Raw genomic sequence first — 22,662 nt, forward strand, 5'->3', positions numbered from 1 at the left:
ATGAGAAAAAACTTACAATCCATAGCTTTAAGCTATTTGCCAGTTCCAAAAAAAAAAAAATGGTGGAATGTATTTATGATTATCTGACCTACTTAGAAGACAGGGTCTTGATGAAACATTGGGTTATATTCACTAAATCAGTGCTGTAATGGCTCCTATTTTTTGAAAACATGTATGTCAATTTCAATTTTGTTTCTCATTTTTGAGATGTGAGTGATGGCCTGGATGCCTTCACTTAGTAGATAATTTGGTAGATCTCTTATGGGGATCATGTTGCCAGGGTCTGGAAAACCACATTGAACAAGATATATGTGTTTTCTGTCCACATGTAACTTGTTAGAATATTAAATATTATATTAAAATAATAGTGTAGATAGTCTACAATATTATGACTGTAGCTTCTTGAATTTAGTCAAAATTAATCCCATCTAGAACAGACCCCTGAGTCACTGATGGCCTTGGGGTAGGAAGCACCTCACAGGTCTGTTTTCATTCCATCTATTGCTCTTTCTGTGTATGTTTATACTTGGGACATTCTTGAGTATATTTTCTTTGCTAAATTTGTACTACTTAAGGGGGGAGATAGAAGTGATAATTTTGGTATTCAAAAACATAACTAAGCTGTTTTTCTGTAGTTATTTTTGCATATTACTCTCCAAAAGGCATGGTGCAAAGAAAAAAATCAGAAACATCTGGGACTTGTTTACTCTAGGATCACTCAAATGTTGATCAAGCAAGGAAATAAATGCACAATTACATAATAAAATGATGATGTCTCCTGGTTTCCAGAGAGAAGACAGGCTACTTTTGAAGGAAATGAAAGTTTGGGTAGAACAATTTGAAAGAGATTTGACAAGGGCACAGATGACAGAATCAAATTTGCAGGACAAATATCAGGTAAGTATGAAAAAGATTTCAATTTTTCAAAAGATTTTCATGAAGACAACTGATGTCTGTCATTCAATCTGTTTAGTCTCAAATTACATCAGTGAGAAAAGTCTTTAAAGAAATATGCATCATCTTAAGTTTGCATTTGACTTAATAGCTGCATTACTATATAAATAGGAAGTTTGAAGTCACATTTTGTTCACACTGCATATGGAGCTCTGAGCTTCCTGCCTTTTCCAGAACTCAGGAGAAATAGGGAGTCATTGCTTTTGTAGAACTCATGCTCATGTGTTAGTTTTCATCTAACTCGAAATTCACCCAAAAGAAAAGACTTGCACCAAATTGTAAAGTACTAAAATAAGTGAATGTAATAAAGTTTTGCAAAATGACTATTTAAAGTAGGCATGTGTGGAGATAATTTCTCCTATGACCTCATAGATCAACACTATTGTCATCAAGTTGAGGTCAGAGTAGTGGCTTTCTGCAATTCATTAATTGGATTTCTGCTTTCTATATCCACTTCCAAGACTTAGTCATACAACATATTTTTCCCATTAAACTGTAATGATTTATTCTATGTGGTCTGCTAGTCTCCAGAACTTCATTTTGCTGAGAAAACTAAGTATAGTCTTTGTGTATTCTATAGAATATTATAATCTACATTTTATTTTATCACTCTGATACAAAAAAGGGTCCAATGATGTAAGAGATTCAAGATGGCAGACAATAAAGAGTTATCTACAGTATTAGTATTTGTGAGATAATCATATGTATAAAATATGCCTGAATTTAGATGGATGATACCATCAATATTTTTGTTAAATCAGCAAAGCAGTAGAAACTCAAAAGTGATATTTTTCCCCAAATTAAAAATTTCTGGGATGAGTTCCATTTAAAAAGCAAAAAAAGATCAAGTTAGTAAATTGAAAACAGAAATGAACAAATAAAGTGAATATACTTATTTCATCCATTGGTGAGTTTTAGTTTTAGCTTAAGTGATCAAGGATTCAAGGTTACATGCTGTACAAATGATATTAAATAAGGAATAAACCAAGGACTAGAAAACTGTAAAACAGAAATATACCCTTCAGTTCAAGGATGATCACTAGTCTCTTAAAAATGGGCCTGGTGACTATCCTATCTGAAATCTGAATATTAGGAACATTGCCTTCATCTCTGTATTAGGCATTCAATATATTTCAATTTATACATGTTGTATTTTCCAGTTTACGCATAGGGATCTGTGGAATGAAAGTAAAGATCAATTTTATATTTGGATATTTGTAAAATTTTATTCAGATAGAGGGAATGGAAAGAAAACGTTTGTAAAATTTTTACTCACCATCTCCCCCCAGTGTTCTTCATGTGAATGTGCATCTTCATTCACAATTTTGTCGCTCATATGGGCGTGCTATCTGCTAGATTCTGTAGAGCTGTTCTCTTGTCCCAATTTGTAATTTTACATTAAAATCTGATTTTTAATTCACATTTGAACTTTGAGTCACGTTTTAGACTATATTCATATAAAATGTAGGGTTTTAATTCCTTTTAATGTTACCATTGTGGTTATGTCTATGTAATACAGATTTATCTCAAGTATATTTTAGCATATTTTAATGTTTTAAAATTAAAGCAAATGATTATTATGTAAATTAATTCCACTAATGTAAACTTATTTACACAGGATTACTTACACACAAATTGAGGTATTTTTTTTAAAATATATTTATTTATTTGAAAGGCAGAGAGTCAAGACAGAGATGGTCAGAAAGTGCCACAGCAGCAGAGGCCAGGCCAGGCTGACACCAGGAGTTTGGATCTCAGTCTGGGTCTCACATGGGTGACAGGACCCAAGTTCTTGAGCCATCACCTGCTACGCCTCAGGGTGCTCATTCTGATACCAGGAAACTGGAATCCTAAATAAAGTAGAAATTCTAACTCTGGCACTCTGATAAAGGATGTAGATGTCCTAAGTAAGATCTTAAGGATTGTGTCAGACATCCACCCAAAATTTAGTTATGTTTAACTCAGCTTTATTTTGATATTTCTAAGTTCTATGGTAGTGTGAGATAAAGTTAGTACTGCAATTATTAGTAAAGATTTATCTCCTGTTTACTATATTTCCTGAAAACATGGACTGGTGTGTAAATTATTTAACTCACATTGAAAAATCCTAGGTGTTAGTCTTGCATCCATTATTTGTCCTTGCCAAGTCACTTATAGGTTACAAAATCAACACATTTCCATGCTGTAGGGTTACACAGTGAACCAGAGAGGATACTATGTAGAAAGCACTTAACACAGGGTCAATCTCAAATTGCAGGCCTGATAAATGGTAACTTCTACTGGTATCTTGACTGCCATTAGTTTTTTAAAAAGATTTATTTATTTATTTATTTGAAAGAGTTGCACACAGAGAGAAGGAGAGGTAGAGAGAGAGGTTTTCTATCTGCTGGTTCACTCTCCAATTAGCCACAACGGCCGGAACTGCACCAATCCAGAGCCAGGAGCTTCTTCCTGGTCTCCCTTGCAGGTACACAGGCTCAAGCGTTTGGACCATCTACTGCTGCTCCCCTAGGCCATAGCAGAGAGCTGGACTGGAAGTGGAGTGGCCAGGACTAAAACTGGCACTCATATGGAATGCCGACACTGCAGGTGCAGTTTTACCCATTATGCAACAGTGCCAGCCCCCTGCCGTTAATTTTACTAACAACATTGATAACTTTTTATTGAGTGTTATCCAAATATAATGGGTTGTTATTTAGGAAATGTGATTTCCTTTGCTTTTGCTTTTTTTGACTCACTGCCATATTGTTGCTATTTTTCCTCTTCTAGTCCTTTAAGCACTTCAGAGTTCAATATGAAATAAAAAGGAAACAGATTGAGCATTTAATCCAACCAATACACAGAGACAGCAAATTGTCACTTGACCAAGCATTGCTAAAACAATCCTGGGACAGAGTGTCCTCCAGGGTAAGTACTGCTACAATTAATTTTATTAGGGCTTGCAAAATTTAGTCAAGCACATAATGTTTATCATCTTTTTCTAAATGATGATATTGCATCAGGGCCTGCTGCTTCTGGGGTTGGAAAGGCTTACTTTTGGGACAATCTTTGTCCTCTTGTCAAATCTTCCTGTAAGTTAGTGGAAGTGCTTGGTTTGCCAGCTATCTTCCTGCCTTGCCTATCCAACATGTATTATCAGCCATTACTAGAGAGGGGAATATCTGGCTCCTGGGCCATATGAGGTCAGTAAAATTATTTGGGCTGGCACTGCCAAGGCAACCACAGACAGGAATTGAAATTCAATAAATCAATTACAAGCTAATTTTTAAGCTGATAATTTTGTATGGCCTGTCAATGATGTTGTAAAAGTCCAGTCGTTGACAGAAAAAAAGGTTCCGCACCTCTGGTAGGCAATAGATTGAAATCACAAAAGACCATGTATATTACTTTATATTTATATACCTTAATTCTGAGTTATTTGGAAGAGATGAATCTAGAATATTCCCAGTAATTAACCCTTTTTATATTCTGTAACCAAGTTTCATCAACAGCAAACAATGTTCAGGCTTTGACATATAACTTTGTATTACTTTAAAAAAAAAAAAGTAGATTTACTTTTTGAGCAGAGGCAGAGAGAAAAGAGAAGTCTTCCATCTGCTGGTTCACTCTCTAAATGGCTGTAATGGCCAGAACTGGGCCAATTTGAAGCCAAGAGCCAGGAGCTTCTGGGTCTCCCATGCAGGTTCAGGGGCCCAAAGACTTGGGCCATCTTCAACTGCTTTCCCAGGCCATAGCAGAGAGCTGGATTGGAAGTAAAGCTGCCAGGACTTGAACCAGCTCCCATATAGGAAACCAGCAACGTAGGCAATGGCTTTACCTACTAAGCCATAGCACCAGCCCCTGTTTGTTTTTGAGAGAGAGAGAGTTACAGACAGAGGGAGAAACATAGAGAAAGGTCTTCCATCTGCTGGTTCACTGCCTAAATGGCAGCAACAGCTGGAGCTGAGCCGATCCAAAGCCAGGAGCCAGAAGCTTCCTCTTGTCTCCCTTGTGGGTGCAGGGGCCTATAAACTTGGGCCATATTTTACTGCTTTTCCAGGCCATAAGCAGAGAGCTGGATCAGAAGAGGAGCAGTTGGGACATGAACTGGCGTCCATATAGGATTTCAGTGCCACAGCACTGGCCCCCAACTTTGTATTCTTTATTCAAGCATTTCCTCTATTTGATCATTCATGAACCTGATGGAACACTTCTCATTATCTTTCACATTAATGTTTTTTTCATGCTGAAGGCCAAGATTTAAATGCCTGGAACTCTTAAACCACCAATAGGAATGTTTGTCATTAGCTTACCATATGTTCTTTATTTGATAATCTCAAGTTTTTTTTCCCATTGACACCAACAAAGAATAGCTTAACTCCTAAACACCCTGCCCCATCCAAACTGTTATCCCAGTAAGATGGAAGACATTGACAGAAGTTTAGAAAAACCTTTAGGGGTTAAAATAGAATCTTGCTAACTTGTTTGTATCTAGATCTACCTATTGAATTCCACCTTTCTGGTCTTGCTCTGACTATGTAGGAGGTTTCAATGGGATTCTGTTCTGATTAGCATATGCTAGTGTATAACCACTGCATCCTTTGAGTCCAGTCGTTAACTTTCATCAAAAGTCACATTGACAATCAGTGGGCACTTGATGCTGTTTCTGTGAGAAGTAAAGTACTTTGGCTTCCCATGGTAGCCTTCTGCATTAGTTTCCTGATACAATTAAGTACCTGCAGCAATTAACCTTATAAGGGAAAGAAGTTAATGTTGGTTCATGGCTCTGATGTCCAAAGTGTAAGAACAGATAGACCCCACAGGTTCAGCCACTGTGAAGCTGTTCTTACTGGGAGAGCCCCAGAGTAGCACAGGGCATGACATGGCAAGGGACAAGGAGCACATCTGTCTGTCTGTGTCTATGTAGTCCCTTATGAAGCTACCAGGATTCAATCATGGGCTCCCCCTAACTGCCTGAAGCAATCTCATCACTTCCCAAAGACTCCATCACTAAACATCAGTAGGATTCAATTCCTGCCCTCTCAGAACTATTTACATGAGACTTCGGGGACCAAACTCCTAAGTTTGGGGGAACAAATATTCAAAGCATACCAACTTCCATTTTTAATATTTTGTTTCCTTGGAATTTGCTTGTAACTAATTTTCCTCCCAATCTCCAAAGTATAAGACTCAGACCATAGATATTTGCTTATGTGGTGTTTATTAAATAAGCCTGCAATCATTAACTTTAAGTCTATGTAGTCTTAAAATTCTTAAGGAAATTTTATGTATAGCTTTCTGTACTAAAGATATTTTCTTTTCATACTTCAATTTTTTTTCAGCTCTTTGATTGGCACATACAGCTTGATAAATCTCTTCCTGCACCTCTGGGCACCATAGGTGCTTGGCTGTATAGGGCAGAGGTGGCCCTGAGAGAGGAAGTAACAGTGCAGCAGGTGCATGAAGAAACAGCAAACACAATACAGCGGAAACTTGAGCAACATAAGGTAAAATTCTGGTTGAGAAACTTTACAGCATAACCAGCCCTGCACACATGGCCCGATCAGAACCTGGGCTGGTCAGGTCCTCCTGAATATGCAGTACCAGCAATTCAGAGACATTGTGTTTTCAGGAATTCTCCAGTTTACATTTTCCTGTTTGGAAACTTATTGCTGATAATTCCAAATGTTTGATTTCCTCAGAGACTTACCATTAAACTTGTGATTTTTTTCCTTTTATTCTCCCTCTGATACTTATTTTTTCATGGTAATATACCATTAATACAAAGACTAGATTCAAGGTAGTTCATAGACACAGTTCTAAGAATGTAATGACAATCCCTTTCTCCCGCCCACCCATCCCCTCTCTCTCCCTTTCTTTCTTCACTTTTTTTAAATTTTTGAGATCTACACCTATCACTGCAATTCTTTTTCTTTATTTTTCCAAAGATAGGCCCACAGATTTATACATTTACATAATAGTGTGACTGGTGGTTGGCCCCAGACCTCATCCCTGCCTCCATTCTCAAAAGAGGGCTGACAGAATTTCTCCCGTCTTGCCACTGTAGAGCAGGGGTAAGGCTGGTGGGAGCAGTAGCCTTAGGAAGTGGTGAGATTAGGCTTGTTTATTCAATTTTTTGTTTATACAAGGTGAACAAATTTCATATTTCATATGAACAGAAACTTAGTGATACTTCTTACCCTATTCTCCCTCCTGCCCACACTCCTACCATCCCTCCTGCGCTTTCTTATTCTTTCAATTTTTACAATGACATACTTTGAATTTTTTATAATCACAACCTTCCACTAAGTAAAGAATTTAGCAAATAGTAAGAAGAAAAATACACTGTTCCTCAGCAGTAGAGACAAGTAGAGACAATCTCAAATTGTCAACTTCGCTCATATGCATTACATATTTTGTACTCTATTAGTTACCACAGATCAGGGAAAACATAAGATATTTGTCTCTTGGGGATTGGCTTATTTCACAAAGTGTAATGGTTTACAGTTACATCCATTTTGTTGCAAATGGCCACTTATTCAATTGGGACTTTATCTTACTGTGTATGGTTTAAGTTCCAATGTACTTTCTATGCATCGTCTTTGATAGCACAAACCTAACTGAAAATATTGGTTTACCACATTAATGCAATAACACATTTTGTTCATTGAGATTATGTACCTATTTGCTGTGCCATAGATTTGAATTTCACTGTCTACGTGGAAAACAAACTGCTAACCAGGGATTTCTACTCCTCATTATATCTCATATAATATATATGAATGAGATATATGTGTACATTTATACATACATACATTTATATATAGTGAGGCAATTTATAGCTAATAAGTATTTTCTGACCAATTTTTTTTTTGGTAATAGGCAACTTAGTGTGTATAAGGTGATATTGTATTCTGTTCCATTCATACTGCTCTTATGATCAGTGATGTCATAAATTTTTTCATATATCTGTTGGCCATTTGTATGTCATCTTTCGGGAAATTTCTATTCCAGTCCTTTGCCTGTTTATTTAAAAGATGATTTGTTGTTATTAAGTAGTTTGAGCTCCTTATATATTTTGGAATTATCCCTTTATTTGTTGTATGATTTACAAATATTGTCTCTCGCTACACAGGTTTTACTTTTACTCTGTTGATTGTTTCTTTGTGTTAACAGCTTTTCAGTTTGGCACATTCTCTTTTGTATGTTTTAGCTTTAATTGACCATTCTTTTGGGATCAGAACCAAGAAATCATTGTCTAGACAAATGTTGAAGAGCTTTTTTCCTATGCCTCCTGCTACTAGATTTAGTTTCAGGTCTCACATTTAAGTCTAATACATTTGGGGTTGATTCTTAAGTGAGGTGTCAGATAAAGGCCTGTACAGTGTCTTCTGTCCATGGATATTTAGTTTTCCCAACATTGATTCAAGAGTCTGACCTTTCCCCATTGTGTTCTTGGCACTTTTGTTGAAAATCAATTGAGCCTACCTATGTGGGTTTATCTTGGGGCTCTGCATCCCTTCCCAACAATTGATGTGCTCAGATAATTTCAAATTTTCTATACTTAACCTTTCCACCCCCCACCACCATCAACACACACAAGCACACACAAAGAGCTTCCTATCATCTGGTTTCTCAGATGAGAAAATGACTGTGAGGTCTGCTCTACCTGTACAAATACAGTAAAATCCAGTCCTGATTTTCTGTCCCTTAGTACACTGAAATAGGAGAAGTTCTATTGGAGCCAGAGTTCAGGCCTCATATGAGATCAAGTCACAAGCATTTTTTCTGGAATTGAACCAGTTTGTGGCTTCTCAGAAGCATAGAAACACCCAAAGTGCTAAACTCATTCTACAAGTAACACCACTTTAACCATTAGTAATTAGGCATCTTTACATATGATAATTTCTCTTCAAGTAAAATGTGCACCAATTGAAATTACTTTCACTGGTGTGAATATCAGCATCAAAAGAAATCACCTTACTCCCTCTTGTTTTATTGCACAATAAGATGAATACAGGTAACTATAATGTACTGTATATTTCAGAAAAGCTAGACAAGGGGATTTTGAATATTTTTTCCACACAGGAATGATAAATTACTAGGCTAAAGAAACTTACCCCAGTTTGAAAAATACACAGTATATTCTTATAATGAAGCATTATGTGATATCAATTAAAAAAGAAATTTTAAAATTACATTAAAAGAGACCGGCACCACGGCTCAATAGGCTAATCCTCCACCTGCGGTGCCGGCACACCGGGTTCTAGTCCCGGTTGGGTCGCCGGATTCTGTCCCGGTTGCCCCTCTTCCAGTCCAGCTCTCTGCTGTGGCCCAGGAGTGCAGTGGAGGATGGCCCAAGTGCTTGGGCCCTGCACTCGCATGAGAGACCAGGGGAAGCACCTGGCTCCTGGATTCGGATCAGCGCGGTGCGCCAGCCGCAACGCGCCGGCTGCAGTGGCCATTGGAGGGTGAACCAATGGTAAAGGAAGACCTTTCTCTCTCTCTCTCTCTCTCTCTCTCTCACTGTCCACTCTGCCTGTCAAAAATAAAAAATAAAAATAAAAATAAATTACATTAAAAGAAATGAACTCAGATTTTCAAATGAAATGTAGAAAATATCACTTGTGAATTAAATGTGATAATTTGGCAAGTATTCATTGAGGTCCTACTGTGTGCTAGGCTTCAGTACTAGGGAATTGGTAAAGGTGCTAGAAAACATCCAAGTATTTGTAATGACTCCAAGTGGGTGTCTTGATAAACACCATGTGTTTTTTGGTTAAATAATAGATTTAAGTTGACTGAAATGCTCCTTCAATGCGGCAGGCATTGTGGTGCAGTGGGATGGCCATGTCCTTTATCAGACTCTCAGTTCCTGTCCTGACTCCTCCATTTCTAATCCAGTTTCATGCTGATGGATCATGGGAGGCAGCAGATGATGGCTTGGGTGCTGCCTCCCACCCACATGAGGGACCCAGCTAGAGTTCTGGGATCCTTACTTTGTCCTGGGCAGAAGGTCATTGTGGCCTTTTGGGGAGTGAACCAACAGATGGATGATTCTCTCAAGTACATGAAAATAAATATTTTGAAACTTTAGGCTTTAAAGATAAATAAGTGGGCCGGTGCCACGGCTCACTAGGCTAATCCTCTGCCTTGCGGCGCCAGAGTACCGGGTTCTAGTCCCAGTTGGGGCGCCGGATTCTGTCCCAGTTGCCCCTCTTCCAGGCCAGCTCTCTGCTATGGCCCAGGAGTGCAGTGGAAGATGGCCCAAGTGCTTGGGCCCTGCACCTGCATAGGAGACGAGGAGAAGCTCCTGGCTTCGGATTAGCACGATGCGCCGGCCGCAGCTCGCCAGCCGCGGCGGCCATTGGAGGGTGAACCACGGAAAAAGGAAGAACTTTCTCTCTCTCTCTCTCTCTCTCTCTCTCACTGTCCATTCTGCCTGTCAAAAAAGAAATAAGTGTTCTACCATAGAGAATATGTCCTACAATGTAACTGTACTATTTATAAGATTTCATTCAATGTTTTTTAAAGATTGATTTATTTGAAAGCAAGAGCTTCCAGGGTTGGGGGGACTGGAGGGTGGAGAGAAAGAGTGCTTCATTCGCTGGTTCACTCCTCAGATGATGAGAATGGGCAGGACTGGGCTGGTCCAGGCCAAAGCAAGGAGCCTGGAATTCCAAGTATCCCATGTGGGTAACAGGGGCCCAAATACTCTAATTGGAAGTGGAATGGCCATAGTCAAACTGACACCTGTGTGGAATGCTGGGCCACAGGCCTGGTGATGAAAATGCTAACTCATGCACGCTATGGACAGCTTTAGCCCCTGACAGGTACTGTATTTTGAGTCATGATGATATGCATGCTTTCTGTATGTTTCAGGGACTGTGTAATTCGAGGCTCTTGATGAGCCCTCTGACCCCACAGAGACAGAGGGAGAAAGCCTCTGCCAATCACCCAGAGTGCAGCTAGACCAACCTCTTGACCAAAGTGTAGTAAGTAAGCCATAGAAACCATAAATGAATAGAGCAGGGAGAGGCAGGAGGGCAGGAGTAGTTATCCAGGCCTGAAATAATGGAAAGGAGTAAAGAGAAACCCAGAGAATGTAAATAAGAAACAGGAGCATACAAGCTGAGGTAAGTGGAAGTCAAGACAAGGATCAAGGCAAGTCTTTGAATGAAACAAGTCTTTTCAGGGAGGCACAAACTAAGTCTGCTTGCAGGCACTTAGCTAAGGCATAAAGCAATGTAATTGCAAACTATGATCAGTTCTCATTTATTCAAAATACATTTATTCAATGCCCCAAATAAGCCAAGCTTAAAAGTAACACAACTGAATCATTAGTAAGATAGCTAAAATTCTGTTTATTCAGTAGCTCTAAAGCAGTTCATCAAATTTTTAATTTTTTTAAACTTTTCTTTAACAAATGTGAATTTCCAAAGTACAGCTTATGGATTACAGCGGCTTCCCCCCGCCATAACTTCCCTCCTACCCGCAACCCTCCCAACTCCCACTCGCTCTCCCATTCCATTCACATCAAGATACATTTTCAATTATCTTTATATACAGAAGATCAATTTAGTATATACTATGTAAAGATTTCAACAGTTTGCACCCACACAGAAACACAAAGTGTAAAGTACTATTTGATTACTAGTTATAGCATTGATTCACATAGTACAACATATTAAGCACAGAGATCCTACATGGGCAGTAAGTGCACAGTGACTCCTGTTGTTGATTTAACAATTGACACTCTTGTTTATGGCATCAGTAATCACTGTAGGCTCTTGTCATGAGTTGCCAAGGCTATGGAAGCCTTTTGAGTTCATGGACTCCGATCTTCTTTCGACAAGGTCATAGTCAAAGTGGAAGTTCTCTCCTCCCTTCAGAGAAAGGTTCCTCCTTCTGTGATGGCCCGTTCTTTCCACTGGGATCTCACTCGCGGAGATCTTTCGTTTAGGTTTTTCTCTTTTTTTGCCAGAGTGTCTTCACTTTCTTTTTTTTTTTTTTCTTTTTTTAACTTTTATTTAATGAATATAAATTTCCAAAGTACAGAATATTGATTACAATGGCTTCCCCCCCATAACATCCCTCCAACCTGCAACCCTCCCCTTATCCACTCCCTCTCCCCTTCCATTCATATCAAGATTCATTTTCGATTCACTTCATATACAGAAGATCAGTTTAGCATACATTAAGTAAAGATTTCAACAGTTTGCTCACACACAGAAACATAAAGTGAAAAATACTGTTTGAGTACTAGTTGTAGCATTAGATCTCAATGTACAGCACACTAAGGACAAAGATCCTACATGAGGAGTAAGTGCACAGTGACTCCTGTTGTTGACTTAACAAATTGACACTCTTGTTTATGGCATCAGTAATCACCCTAGGCTCTTGTCATGAGCTGCCAAGGCTATGGAAGCCCCCTGAGTTCATTGACTCTGATCATTTTTAGACAAGGCCATGGTCAAAGTGGAAGTTCTCTCCTCCCTTCAGAGAAAGGTACCTCCTTCTGTGATGACCCATTGTTTCCACTGGGATCTCACTCGTGGAGATCTTTCATTTAGTTTTTTTTTTTTTCCCCCCCAGAGTGTCTTGGCTTTCCATGCCTGAAATACTCTCATGGGCATTTCAGCCGGATCCACATGCCTTAAGAGCTGATTATGAGACCAGAGTGCTGTTAGGACATTTGCCGTTCTATGGGTCTGCTGTGTATCTCACTTCCCATGTTGGATCATTCTCTCCCTTTTTGATTCTATCAGCTAGTATTTGCAGACACTATTCTTGTTTATGTGATCCCTTTGGTTCTTAGTCCTATCATTACGATCAATTGTGAACAGAAATTGATCACTGGGACTAGTGAGATGGCATTGGTACATGCCACCTCGATGGGATTGAATTGGAATCCCCTGGTATGTTTCTAACTCTACTGTTTGAGGTAAGTCAGCTTGAGCATGTCCCGAATTGCACATCTCTTTCCTCTCTTATTCCCACTCTTATATTTAACAGCAATCACTTTTCAGTTAAGTTTCAGCACTTAAGAACTGTGTATTGATTACAGTATTCAACCAAAAGTATTATATGTTATCCCTCTTAGTATTTTTTTTGTTTGTTCTACTTAGTGTCTTCACTTTCTATGCCTAAAATAATCTTGTGGGCTTTTTAGCCAGATCCGCATGCCTTAAGGGCTGATTCTGAGGCCAGAGTGCTGTTTAGGACATCTGCCATTCTATGAGTCTGCTGTGTATACCACTTTCCATGTTGGATTGTTCTCTCCTTCTTAATTCTATCAGTATTAGCAGGCACTAGTCTTGTTTATGTAATCCCTTTGACTCTTAGACCTATCAGTGTGATCAATTGTGAACTGAAATTGATCACTTAGACTAGTGAGATAGCATTGGTACATACCACTTTGATGAGATTGAATTGGAATCCCCTGGCATGTTTCTAACTCTACCGTTTGGGACAAGTCAGATTGAGCAGGAGCCAAGTTGTACATCTCAACCCTCTCTTATTCGTACTCTTATATTTAACAGGGATCACTTTTGAGTTAAATTTAAACTCCTAAGAATAATTGTGTGTTAAGTAAAGAATTAAACCAGTAGTATTAAGTAGAACAAAAAAAAAAAAAACTAAACGGGATAAAGTATTAAGTTATACATCAACAGTCAGGACAAGGGCTGATCAAGTCACTGTTTCTCATAGCATCCATTCCACTTCAACAGGTTTCTTTTTTGGTGCTCGGTTAGTTGTAAAATATATCAGGGAGAACATATGATATTTGTCCCTTTGGAACTGGCTTATTTTACTCAACATGATGTTTTCCAGATTCCTCCATTTTGTTGCAAATGACCGGATTTCGTTGTGTTTTTTTTTTTTTTTTTTTACTGCTGTATAGTATTCTATAGAGCACATGTCCAATAATTTATTTATCCAGTCTATTGTTGATGGGCATTTGGGTTGATTCCATGTCTTAGCTATTGTGAATTGAGCTGCAATAAACATTAAGGCACAGACAGCTTTTTTTGTATGCCAATTAAATTTCCTTTGGGTAAATTCCAAGTAGTGGGATGGCTGGGTTGAATGGTAGGGTTATATTCAGATTTCTGAGGAATCTCCAGACTGTCTTCCATAATGGCTTAACCAATTTGCATTCCCACCAACAGTGGGTTAGTGTCCCTTTTTCCCCATATCCTCTCCAGCATCTGTTGTTGGTACATTTCTGAACATGAGCCATTCTAACCAGGGTGAGGTGAAACCTCATTGTGGTTTTGATTTGCATTTCCCTGATGGCTAGTGATCCTGAACATTTTTTCAGTGTCTGTTGGCACTTTGGATTTCTTCTTTTGAAAAATGTCTATTGAGGTCCTTGGCCCATCTCTTAAGTGGGTTGTTTGTTTTGTTGTGGTGGAGTTTCTTGATCTCTTTGTAGATTCTGGTTCAAACCTTTATCAGTTGCATAGTTTACAAATATATTTTCCCATTCTGTCAGTTGCCTCTTCACTGTCCTGACTGTTTCTTTTGCAGTACACAAACTTCTCAATTTGATGTATTCCCAGTTGTTAATTTTGGCTTTGACTGCCTGTGCCTCCGGGTATTATTTTACAAGAAGTCCTTGCCTGTGCCTATATCTTACAGAGTTTCTCCAATGTTCTCTAATAATTTGATGGTGTCAGGTCATAGATTTAGATCTTTAATCCATGTTGAGTGAATTTTTGTGTAAGGTGTAAGGTAGGGATCTTGCTTCATATTCTGCATGTGGAAATCCAGTTTTCCCAGCACCATTTGTTGAATAGACTCTCCTTGCTCCAGGAATTGGTTTTGGAACCTTGATCAAATATAAGTTGGCTTTAGATGTTTGAATTGATTCTGGTGTTTCAATTCTGTTCCATTGGTCTATCCATCTGTTTCTGTACCAGTACCATGCTGTTTTGATTACAACTGCCCTGTAGTATTTCCTGAAATCTGGTATTGTGATGCCTCCGGCTTTGTTTTTTGTATAAGATTGCTTTAGCTATTCGAGGTCTCCTGTGCCTCCATATGAATTTCAGCATCATGTTTTCCAGATCTGAGAAGAATGCCTTTGGTATTTTCTTGGTATCACATTGAATCTAAGAATTGCTTTTGGGAGAATGGACATTTTGATGATATTGATTCTTCCAATCCATGAGCATGGAAGATTTTTCCATTTTGTGGTATCCTCTTGTATTTCTTTCTTTAAGGTTTTGTAATTCTCATCGAAGAGACCCTTAACGTCCTTGGTTAAGTTTATTCCTAGGTATTTTATTGTTTTTGTGGCTATTGTGAATGGGATTGATCCTAGAAGTTCTTCCTCCGCCATGGCATTGCCTGTGTATACAAAGGCTGTTGATTTTTGTGCATGGATTGTATATCCTGCTACTTTGCCAAACTCTTCTATGAGTTACAATAGCCTTTTAGTGGAGTTCTTTGGACCCCCTAAATAAAGAATCATATCATCTGCAAAGAGGGATAGTTTGACTTCTTCCTTCCCAATTTGTATCCCTTTAATTTCTTTTTCTTGCCTGATGGCTCTGGCTAAAACTTCCAGAACTATGTTGAATAGCAATGGTGAGAGTAGGCATCCCTGTCTGGTACCAGATCTCATTGGACGTGCTTCCAACTTTTCCTCATTTTATAGGATGCTGGCGGTGGGTTTTTCATAAATTTCTTTGATTGTATTGAGGAATGTCCCTTCTATACCCAGTTTGCTTAGAGTTTTCATCAACAAAGGGTGTTGTTTTATCAAATGCTTTCTCGGTGTCTATTGAGATAATCATATGGTTTTTCTTCTGCAGTCTGTTAATGTGGTGTATCACATTGATTGATTTGCGAACCAACCATCCCTGTATACCAGGGATAAATCCCACTTGGTCTGGGTGGATGATCTTTCTGATGTGTTGTTGCATTCTATTGGCCAGAATTTTATTGAGGATTTTTGCGTCTATGTTCATCAGGGATATTGGTCTGTAATTTTCTTTCAATGCTCCATCTTTTTCAGGCATAGAGATTAAGCTGATGCTGGCTTCATAGAAAGAATTTGGGAGGATTCCCTCTTTTTCAATTGTTCTGAACAGTTTGAGAAGAATTGGAGTTAGTTCTTCTTTAAATGTCTGGTAGAATTCAGCAGTGAATCCATCTGGTCCTGGGCTTTTCTTTGGTGGGAGGGCCTTTATTACTGTTTCAATTTCTGTTTCGTTATGGGTCAGTTTAGGTTTTCTTTGTCATCCTGGTTCAATTTAGGTAGATTGCATGTGTCCAGGAATCTATCCATTTCTGATAGATTTCCATGTTTTCTGGGATACAACTCTTTGTAGTAATTTGTGATGATTCTTTTTATTTCTGTGGTGTCTGTTGTTACATTTCCTTTTTCATCTCTGATTTTATTGATTTGGGTCTTTTCTGTTCTTTTTTTAAGTTAGTTGGGCCAATGGTGTGTCAATTTTGTTTATTTTTTAAAAAATCAGCTCTTCATTTGGCTGAACTTATTTTTTTTATTTATTTTTTTTTTTGGACAGGCAGAGTGGACAGTTAGAGAGACAGAGAGAAAGGTCTTCCTTTTGCCATTGGTTCACCCTCCAATGGCCACCGCGGCCAACGCGCTTCAGCCGGCGCACCACTCTGATCCGATGGCAGGAGCCAGGTGCTTCTCCTGATCTCCCATGGGGTGCAGGGCCCAACTACCTGGGCCATCCTCCACTGCACTCCTGGGCCACAGCAGAGAGCTGGCCTGGAAGAGGGGCAAACGGGACAGAATCTGGCGCCCGGACCGGGACTAGAACCCGGTGTGCTGTCGCAGCAAGGCAGAGGATTAGCCTAGTGAGCCACGGTGCTGGCCTGAACTTATTTTTTTAACTTTTATTTAGCAAATATAAATTTCCAAAGTACAGCTTATGGATTACAGTGGCTTCCCTTCCCCATAACTTCCCTCCTACCCGCAACCCTCCCAACTCCCACTCGCTCTCCCATTCCATTCACATCAAGATTCATTTTCAATTATCTTTATATACAGAAGATCAATTTAGTATATACTAAGTAAAGATTTCAAAAGCTTGCACCCACACAGAAACACAAAGTGTAAAGTACTATTTGATTACTAGTTATAGCATTGATTCACATAGTACAACATATTAAGCACAGAGATCCTACATGGGCAGTAAGTGCACAGTGACTCCTGTTGTTGATTTAACAATTGACACTCTTGTTTATGGCATCAGTAATCACTGTAGGCTCTTGTCATGAGTTGCCAAGGCTATAGAAGCCTTTTGAATTTGCGGACTCCAATTTTATTTAGAAAAGGTCATAATCAAATTGGAGGTTCACTCCTCCCTTCAAAGAAAGGTTCCTCCTTTGATGGCCCGTTCTTCCTACTGGGATCTCACCCACAGAGATCTTTCATTTAGGTCCTCTTCTTTTTTTGCCAGTGTCTTTGCTTTCCATGCCTAAAATACTCTCATGGGCTATTCATCCTGATCTGAATGCCTTAAGGACTGATTAAGAGGCCAGAGTGCTGTTTAGGACATCTGCAGTGGGATACACAGCAGACTCATAGATTGGCTTGGCTGATCTTTTCTAATTTTTTTTTATTCAATCCTGCTGATTTCTTCTCTGATTTTAATTATTTCTCTCTTCCTACTAGATTTGGGTCTGGTTTGCTGCAGTTTTTCTAGATCCTTGGGATGCATTGAAAGCTCATTTATTTGGTGCCTTTCCAATTTCTTGAAGTAGGCACTTATTGCTATAAACTTTCCTCTCAACACTGCTTTTGCCATATCCCAGAAGTTTTGATATGTTGTGCTATTATCCTCATTTACTTCCAGAAAAGTTTTGATTTCTCTTTTATTTCTTCTATGAGCCACTGTTCATTCATGAGCATGTTGTTCAGTCTCCACGTGTTTGCATATGCTCTAGGGATTCCTGAGTTGTTGATTTCCAACGGCATTCCACTGTGGTCTGAGAAGCTGCATGGTATGATTCTAATTCTTTTGAATTTTCTGAGACTTGCTTTATGTCCTAGTATGTGGTCAGTCCTAGAGTAGGTTCCATGCACTGCTGAGAAGAATGTAAATTCTTAAAATGTAGGATTGAAAGTTCTGTAGATATCTGTTAGACCCATTTGGGCTATAGTGTTGATTAAATCTGCTGTTTCCTTGTTGATCTTCTGTCCAGTTGATCTGTCTATTTCTGAGAGTGGAGTGTTGAAGTCCCCAGTACTATTGTATTGGAATCTAAGTCTCCCTTTAAGTCCCTTAACATATCTTTTAAATAAACTGGTGCCCTGTAATTAGGTGCATATACATTTATATTAGTTACATCTTCCTGTTGAATTGAACCCTTAATTATTATATAGTGCCCCTCTTTGTCTCTCTTAACAGTTTTTGTGATAATTTTTAATTTCTCTGATATTACGATGGCTATGCCCGCTCTTTTTTCATTTCTGTTGGCATGGAGTATCTTTTTCTAACCTTTCACTTTCAGTCTGCATGCATTTTCGTTAGAAAGATGTGTTTCTTGTAAGCAGCAAATAGATGGGTTTTGTTCCTTAATCCATTCAGCCAGTCTGTGTCTTTTAACTGGAGAGTTGAGGTCGTTAACGTTCAATGTGACTATTGATAAGTAGTAACTTTGTCCTGCCATTTTCCCAAAGATATTTCTAATATATGCTTTGAACTTCCTGTGATCTTTAACTGAGAGGTTTTCTTCCTTTACCTTCTTGCATACTGATGACCGTGTTTCTGGTTTCTGTGCATAACACATCTTTAAGCATCTTTTGCAGGGCTGGACGAGTGGCGACAAATTCTTTCAATTTCTGTTTGCTATGAAAAGTCTTTATTTCATCTTCATTCACAAATAAGAGCTTTGCAGGATATAATATTCTGGGATGGCAGTTTTTCTCTCTTACTACCTGGGCCAAGTCTCACCATTCCCTTCTAGCTTGAAGGGTTTCTGATGAGAAGTCTGCTGTGAGTCTAATTGGAGATCCTCTGAGAGTAATCTGACATTTCGCTCTTGCACATTTTAGGATCTTTTCTTTGTTTCACTGTGGTGAGTTTCATTACAACGTTTGTGGTGAGGATCTCTTTTGGTCATGTTTATTATGGGTTCTATGAGCTTCCTGTGCTTGGATGTCTCTGTCCTTCTCCAAACCCAGGAAGTTTTCTGCTAGTATCTCACTAAAAAGGCCTTCTAATCCTTTCTCTCCTTTCTCTCTCTCTCTCCATGCCTTCAGGAACTCCTAGAACCCAAATGTTGGTTTTTTAAATAGTATCCTGTAGATTCTCAACAATATTTTTTAGATTTCTAATTTCCTCTTTTTATCTTTGGTTTGACTGTATACTTTCCTGTGCTCTGTCTTCTAAGTCTGATATTCTCTTTTGCTTCACTGATTCTGTTTTTAAGGCTCTCTAATGCGTTTGTCATTTGATCTTTTGAATTCTTCATTTCATTTTGATTTCTCTTCACTATCACAATTTCATGTTCTTCTAGTTTCTTCATTTCATTTTGATTCCTCAAGATTTCATTTTCATGAGAGATTTTCTATCCTGTCCAGTAAGGATTTCTTTAGTTCAAGAATTTGTTTTTGAGAACTTCTAGATGTTCTTAAAATAAATTTTTTGAAATCCATATCTTGCGTTTCTTCTATCTCATCATCTTCATAATGTTGAATTGGGGTGTCTTGTTCATTTGGGGGCATCATAATGTCTTCTTTGTTCTTGTTTCCTTTGTTTCTGCATTTGTAGCTTGGCATCGTGGAGATATTCTTTGGTTTCTTCTTTTGTTTTCCTAGCTGTGGTGGTTTTTCTCGTAATACTATGACTCTAGATTAAGTGGACTGTCTGCCCTGATGGATACTTAGAGGCTTGTGATGGGTGTGGCCAGAGAGCTCTGTTAGGTTCTTCAGGGTTAAGGGTGTGCCAAAAGTGACACAGCTAGGTTAGGGGTGGTAAATCTCTCCCTCCCTCTCCCTCTCCTTCTCTCTCTCTCTCTCTTTATTCAGAAGGGAAGTATTTCTGCACAGCTGAGCGGAATTGAAGCAGTCAGTGTCTGAGCTCTGGCCCCTGTGGGTATAATATTTGTCTGCTCTGTCCCAGCGACCACACCAAGAATCTGTGCAGTCCTCAGTGTAAGCTCAAATTCCCCTGTAATCTCCCACCAGGTTGCCAAGGTTGCTGAGTTTGTGGCATCACAGGCACTCCGTGAGTTCTCTCCCACACCCTCAGGTTTTTTTTTTTTTTTTCACAGTCTCATTTCATTAGTTCCACACATTCACTAGTTCTTAATCTGCTGTTATTTCTCCCAACCAGAGTCAGGTTTTTCTGCTTGGCTGAGGGTGGATGCAGCCCAAAGGTGGCGCAGCTTTTACATATGTGCAAAATTGAGCCTGCTCTTTGTCTCACTTGCCTTTGTAAGGTGAGTGGAGAGGGAATTGTGTCCGTACTGGTCTATTTTATTTTATTTTATTTTATTTTATTTTATTTTCTCTTCTCTCCTTTAGTTAACCTGGTGAACTTTCCCCCATGGGGCTTCAAGCCTCATTCCCTCTAGGCTCTTCTGCCATTTCCCAGTCAGTGTCTCGGGCTACTGAAGTTTCGCCTCACCTCCCTTTCCAACGCTGGGGCATAGACTCAGTGGCTGGGGTCCCGAGCCATGGGCGCCTGTGCCCTCCTCGTAGGTCCAATGTGTCCCACTACTTCCAGAAGAGTTCCCTCTGCAGTTTTTTCCCTAACTCTTCCCTGAAACTACAGGATCTCCAGTTTTATTAAACCATCTTTTCCCAGACTATCAGTGTGCTCCCTCCCTATTCTACCATATTGGAGTAACTGCCAAAGTTTTTAATGTTTTAAAAGGTGCATTTATTTATTTATTTGAAAGGCATGAGTTATAGAGAGAGGGGAGAAAGAGAGACAGATCTTCAATCCACTCCTTCACTAAACAAATGGACGCAACAGCCAGAGCTGGGCCAATCTGAAGCCAGGAGCCAAGCTCTTGATCTTCAGGTGCTTTCCCATGCACATTAGCAGGGAGCTACATTGATGGTGAAGCAGCCAGGACTCAAACTGGTACGCACATGGGATGCCAGTGCCACAGTCAGCAGTTCTACCCACAATGCCACAGGACTGGCCTGTGATATAACTATTCTATGCTGATATAGCGGGCTCACTAGAGATGCAGGATGTGGCAAAATCACAGTATAGGACTGACACATCAATAAGACTGTTTTTTTTTCTTCTTAATTTTTTATAAAACAGATATCATGTATTTTATAATTTTAAGAAGATAACCACACATTCCTCCTTCACTACCTCCACAAATGCCCTTCCTTCTTTGTTTCTTTTTATTTTTTACAGCAACAAAATTTCAATCTACTCCGTTATCACAAGCTCAATCCAACACTAACCATGATATAAAAAACTAAAAAGTAGAGGGGCCAGCACTGTGGCAAAGTAGGCTAAGCCTCTGCGTATGGCACTGGCATCCCATTTGAGCACTGGTTCTAGTCCCAGCAGTTCCTCTTCTAACCCAGCTCCCTGCTGTGACCTGGGAAAGCAGTAGAAGGTAGCCCAGCTACATGCAGAGGAAGATCCTGGCTCCTGACTTCGGATCAGCCAAGCTTCAGGCATTGTGGCCACCTGGGGAGTGAACCAGGAAATGGAAGACCTTTTTCTCTGTAACTCTACCTCTCAAATAAATAAATCTTCAAAAAAAAAAAAAAAAGAGGAGAGAGAGACCGATGCTGGGGTCCAGTGGGTTAATGCCCCAGCCTGAGGCACTGGCACTCCATCTGGGCACCAGTTCCTGTCCTGGCTGTTCCTCTTCCAATCCAGCTCTCTGCTATGGCCTGGGAAAGCAGTAGAAGATGGCCCAAGTGCTTGGACCCCTGCACCCACATGGGAGCAGCTCCTGCCTCCTCACTTCAGATCATCTCAGCTCTGGCCATTGTGGCAATTTGGGGAGTGAAACAGTGGATGGAAGACCTCCCTTTCTTTCTACCTCTCTCTTAACTCTGACTTTCAAATGAATAAAAATAAGTCTTAAAAATAGAAGGACCGGCTGGTGCCGTGGCTCAATAGGCTAATCCTCCGCCTTGTGGCACCAGCATACCAGGTTCTAGTCCCGGTTGGGGCACCAGATTCTGTACCGGTTGCCCCTCTTCCAGTCCAGCTCTCTGCTGTGGCCTGGGAATGCAGTGGAGGATGGCCCAAGTACTTGGGCCCTGTACCCCATAGGAGACGAGGAGAAACACCTGGCTCCTGCCTTCGGATCAGCGTGGTGCACCAGCCACAGCGCACCAGCCGCTGTGGCCATTGGAGGGTGAACCAACGGCAAAGGAAGACCTTTCTCTCTGTCTCTCTCACTGTACACTCTGCCTGTCAAAAAAAAAAAAAAATAGAAGGACCACAGTTCCACAGAAGAATAAACAGGGTTGAAAACAACAATCAAATAACAAGATGCCCATTCCATCCCTATAGATTGTTGTATTCTATATTAAATATAACAGAAAACATAGTAGTCTCTTTAAGACTGGCTTATATCACTAAGCATAATGGTTTCAAGCTGCAATCGTTCTATTGCAAAACACAAGATTTCATTCTTTTATGTGGCTGAGTAGTTTTCCATAGTGTATTTATACCATATTTTATTTAGTCAGAAGTTGCTGCAATAAACATGGGGGTACATATCACTCTTTCATGTGCTGATTTCAAT

The 22,662-nt window shown here is 39.5% G+C and overlaps 1 protein-coding gene across 10 annotated transcripts in view; it reads left to right on the top strand.

Moving 5' to 3' along the window:
- SYNE1 (spectrin repeat containing nuclear envelope protein 1) overlaps positions 1-22,662 on the top strand; it is a 551,459-nt gene that overhangs the window by 165,655 nt on the left and 363,142 nt on the right. For all 10 annotated transcript variants that reach the window (XM_089332568.1, XM_070073379.2, XM_070073388.2 and 7 more), the window contains 3 exons: positions 790-897; positions 3,724-3,861; positions 6,276-6,440. In XM_089332568.1, coding sequence (XP_089188694.1) covers positions 790-897; positions 3,724-3,861; positions 6,276-6,440 — 411 coding nt within the window. The remainder of the gene's footprint in view (positions 1-789; positions 898-3,723; positions 3,862-6,275; positions 6,441-22,662) is intronic.

Source organism: Oryctolagus cuniculus, chromosome 5 (genome assembly GCF_051225735.1).
Source record: "Oryctolagus cuniculus isolate XC-2025 breed Fujian yellow rabbit chromosome 5, ASM5122573v1, whole genome shotgun sequence".
Classification (NCBI taxonomy): Eukaryota; Metazoa; Chordata; class Mammalia; order Lagomorpha; family Leporidae; genus Oryctolagus; species Oryctolagus cuniculus.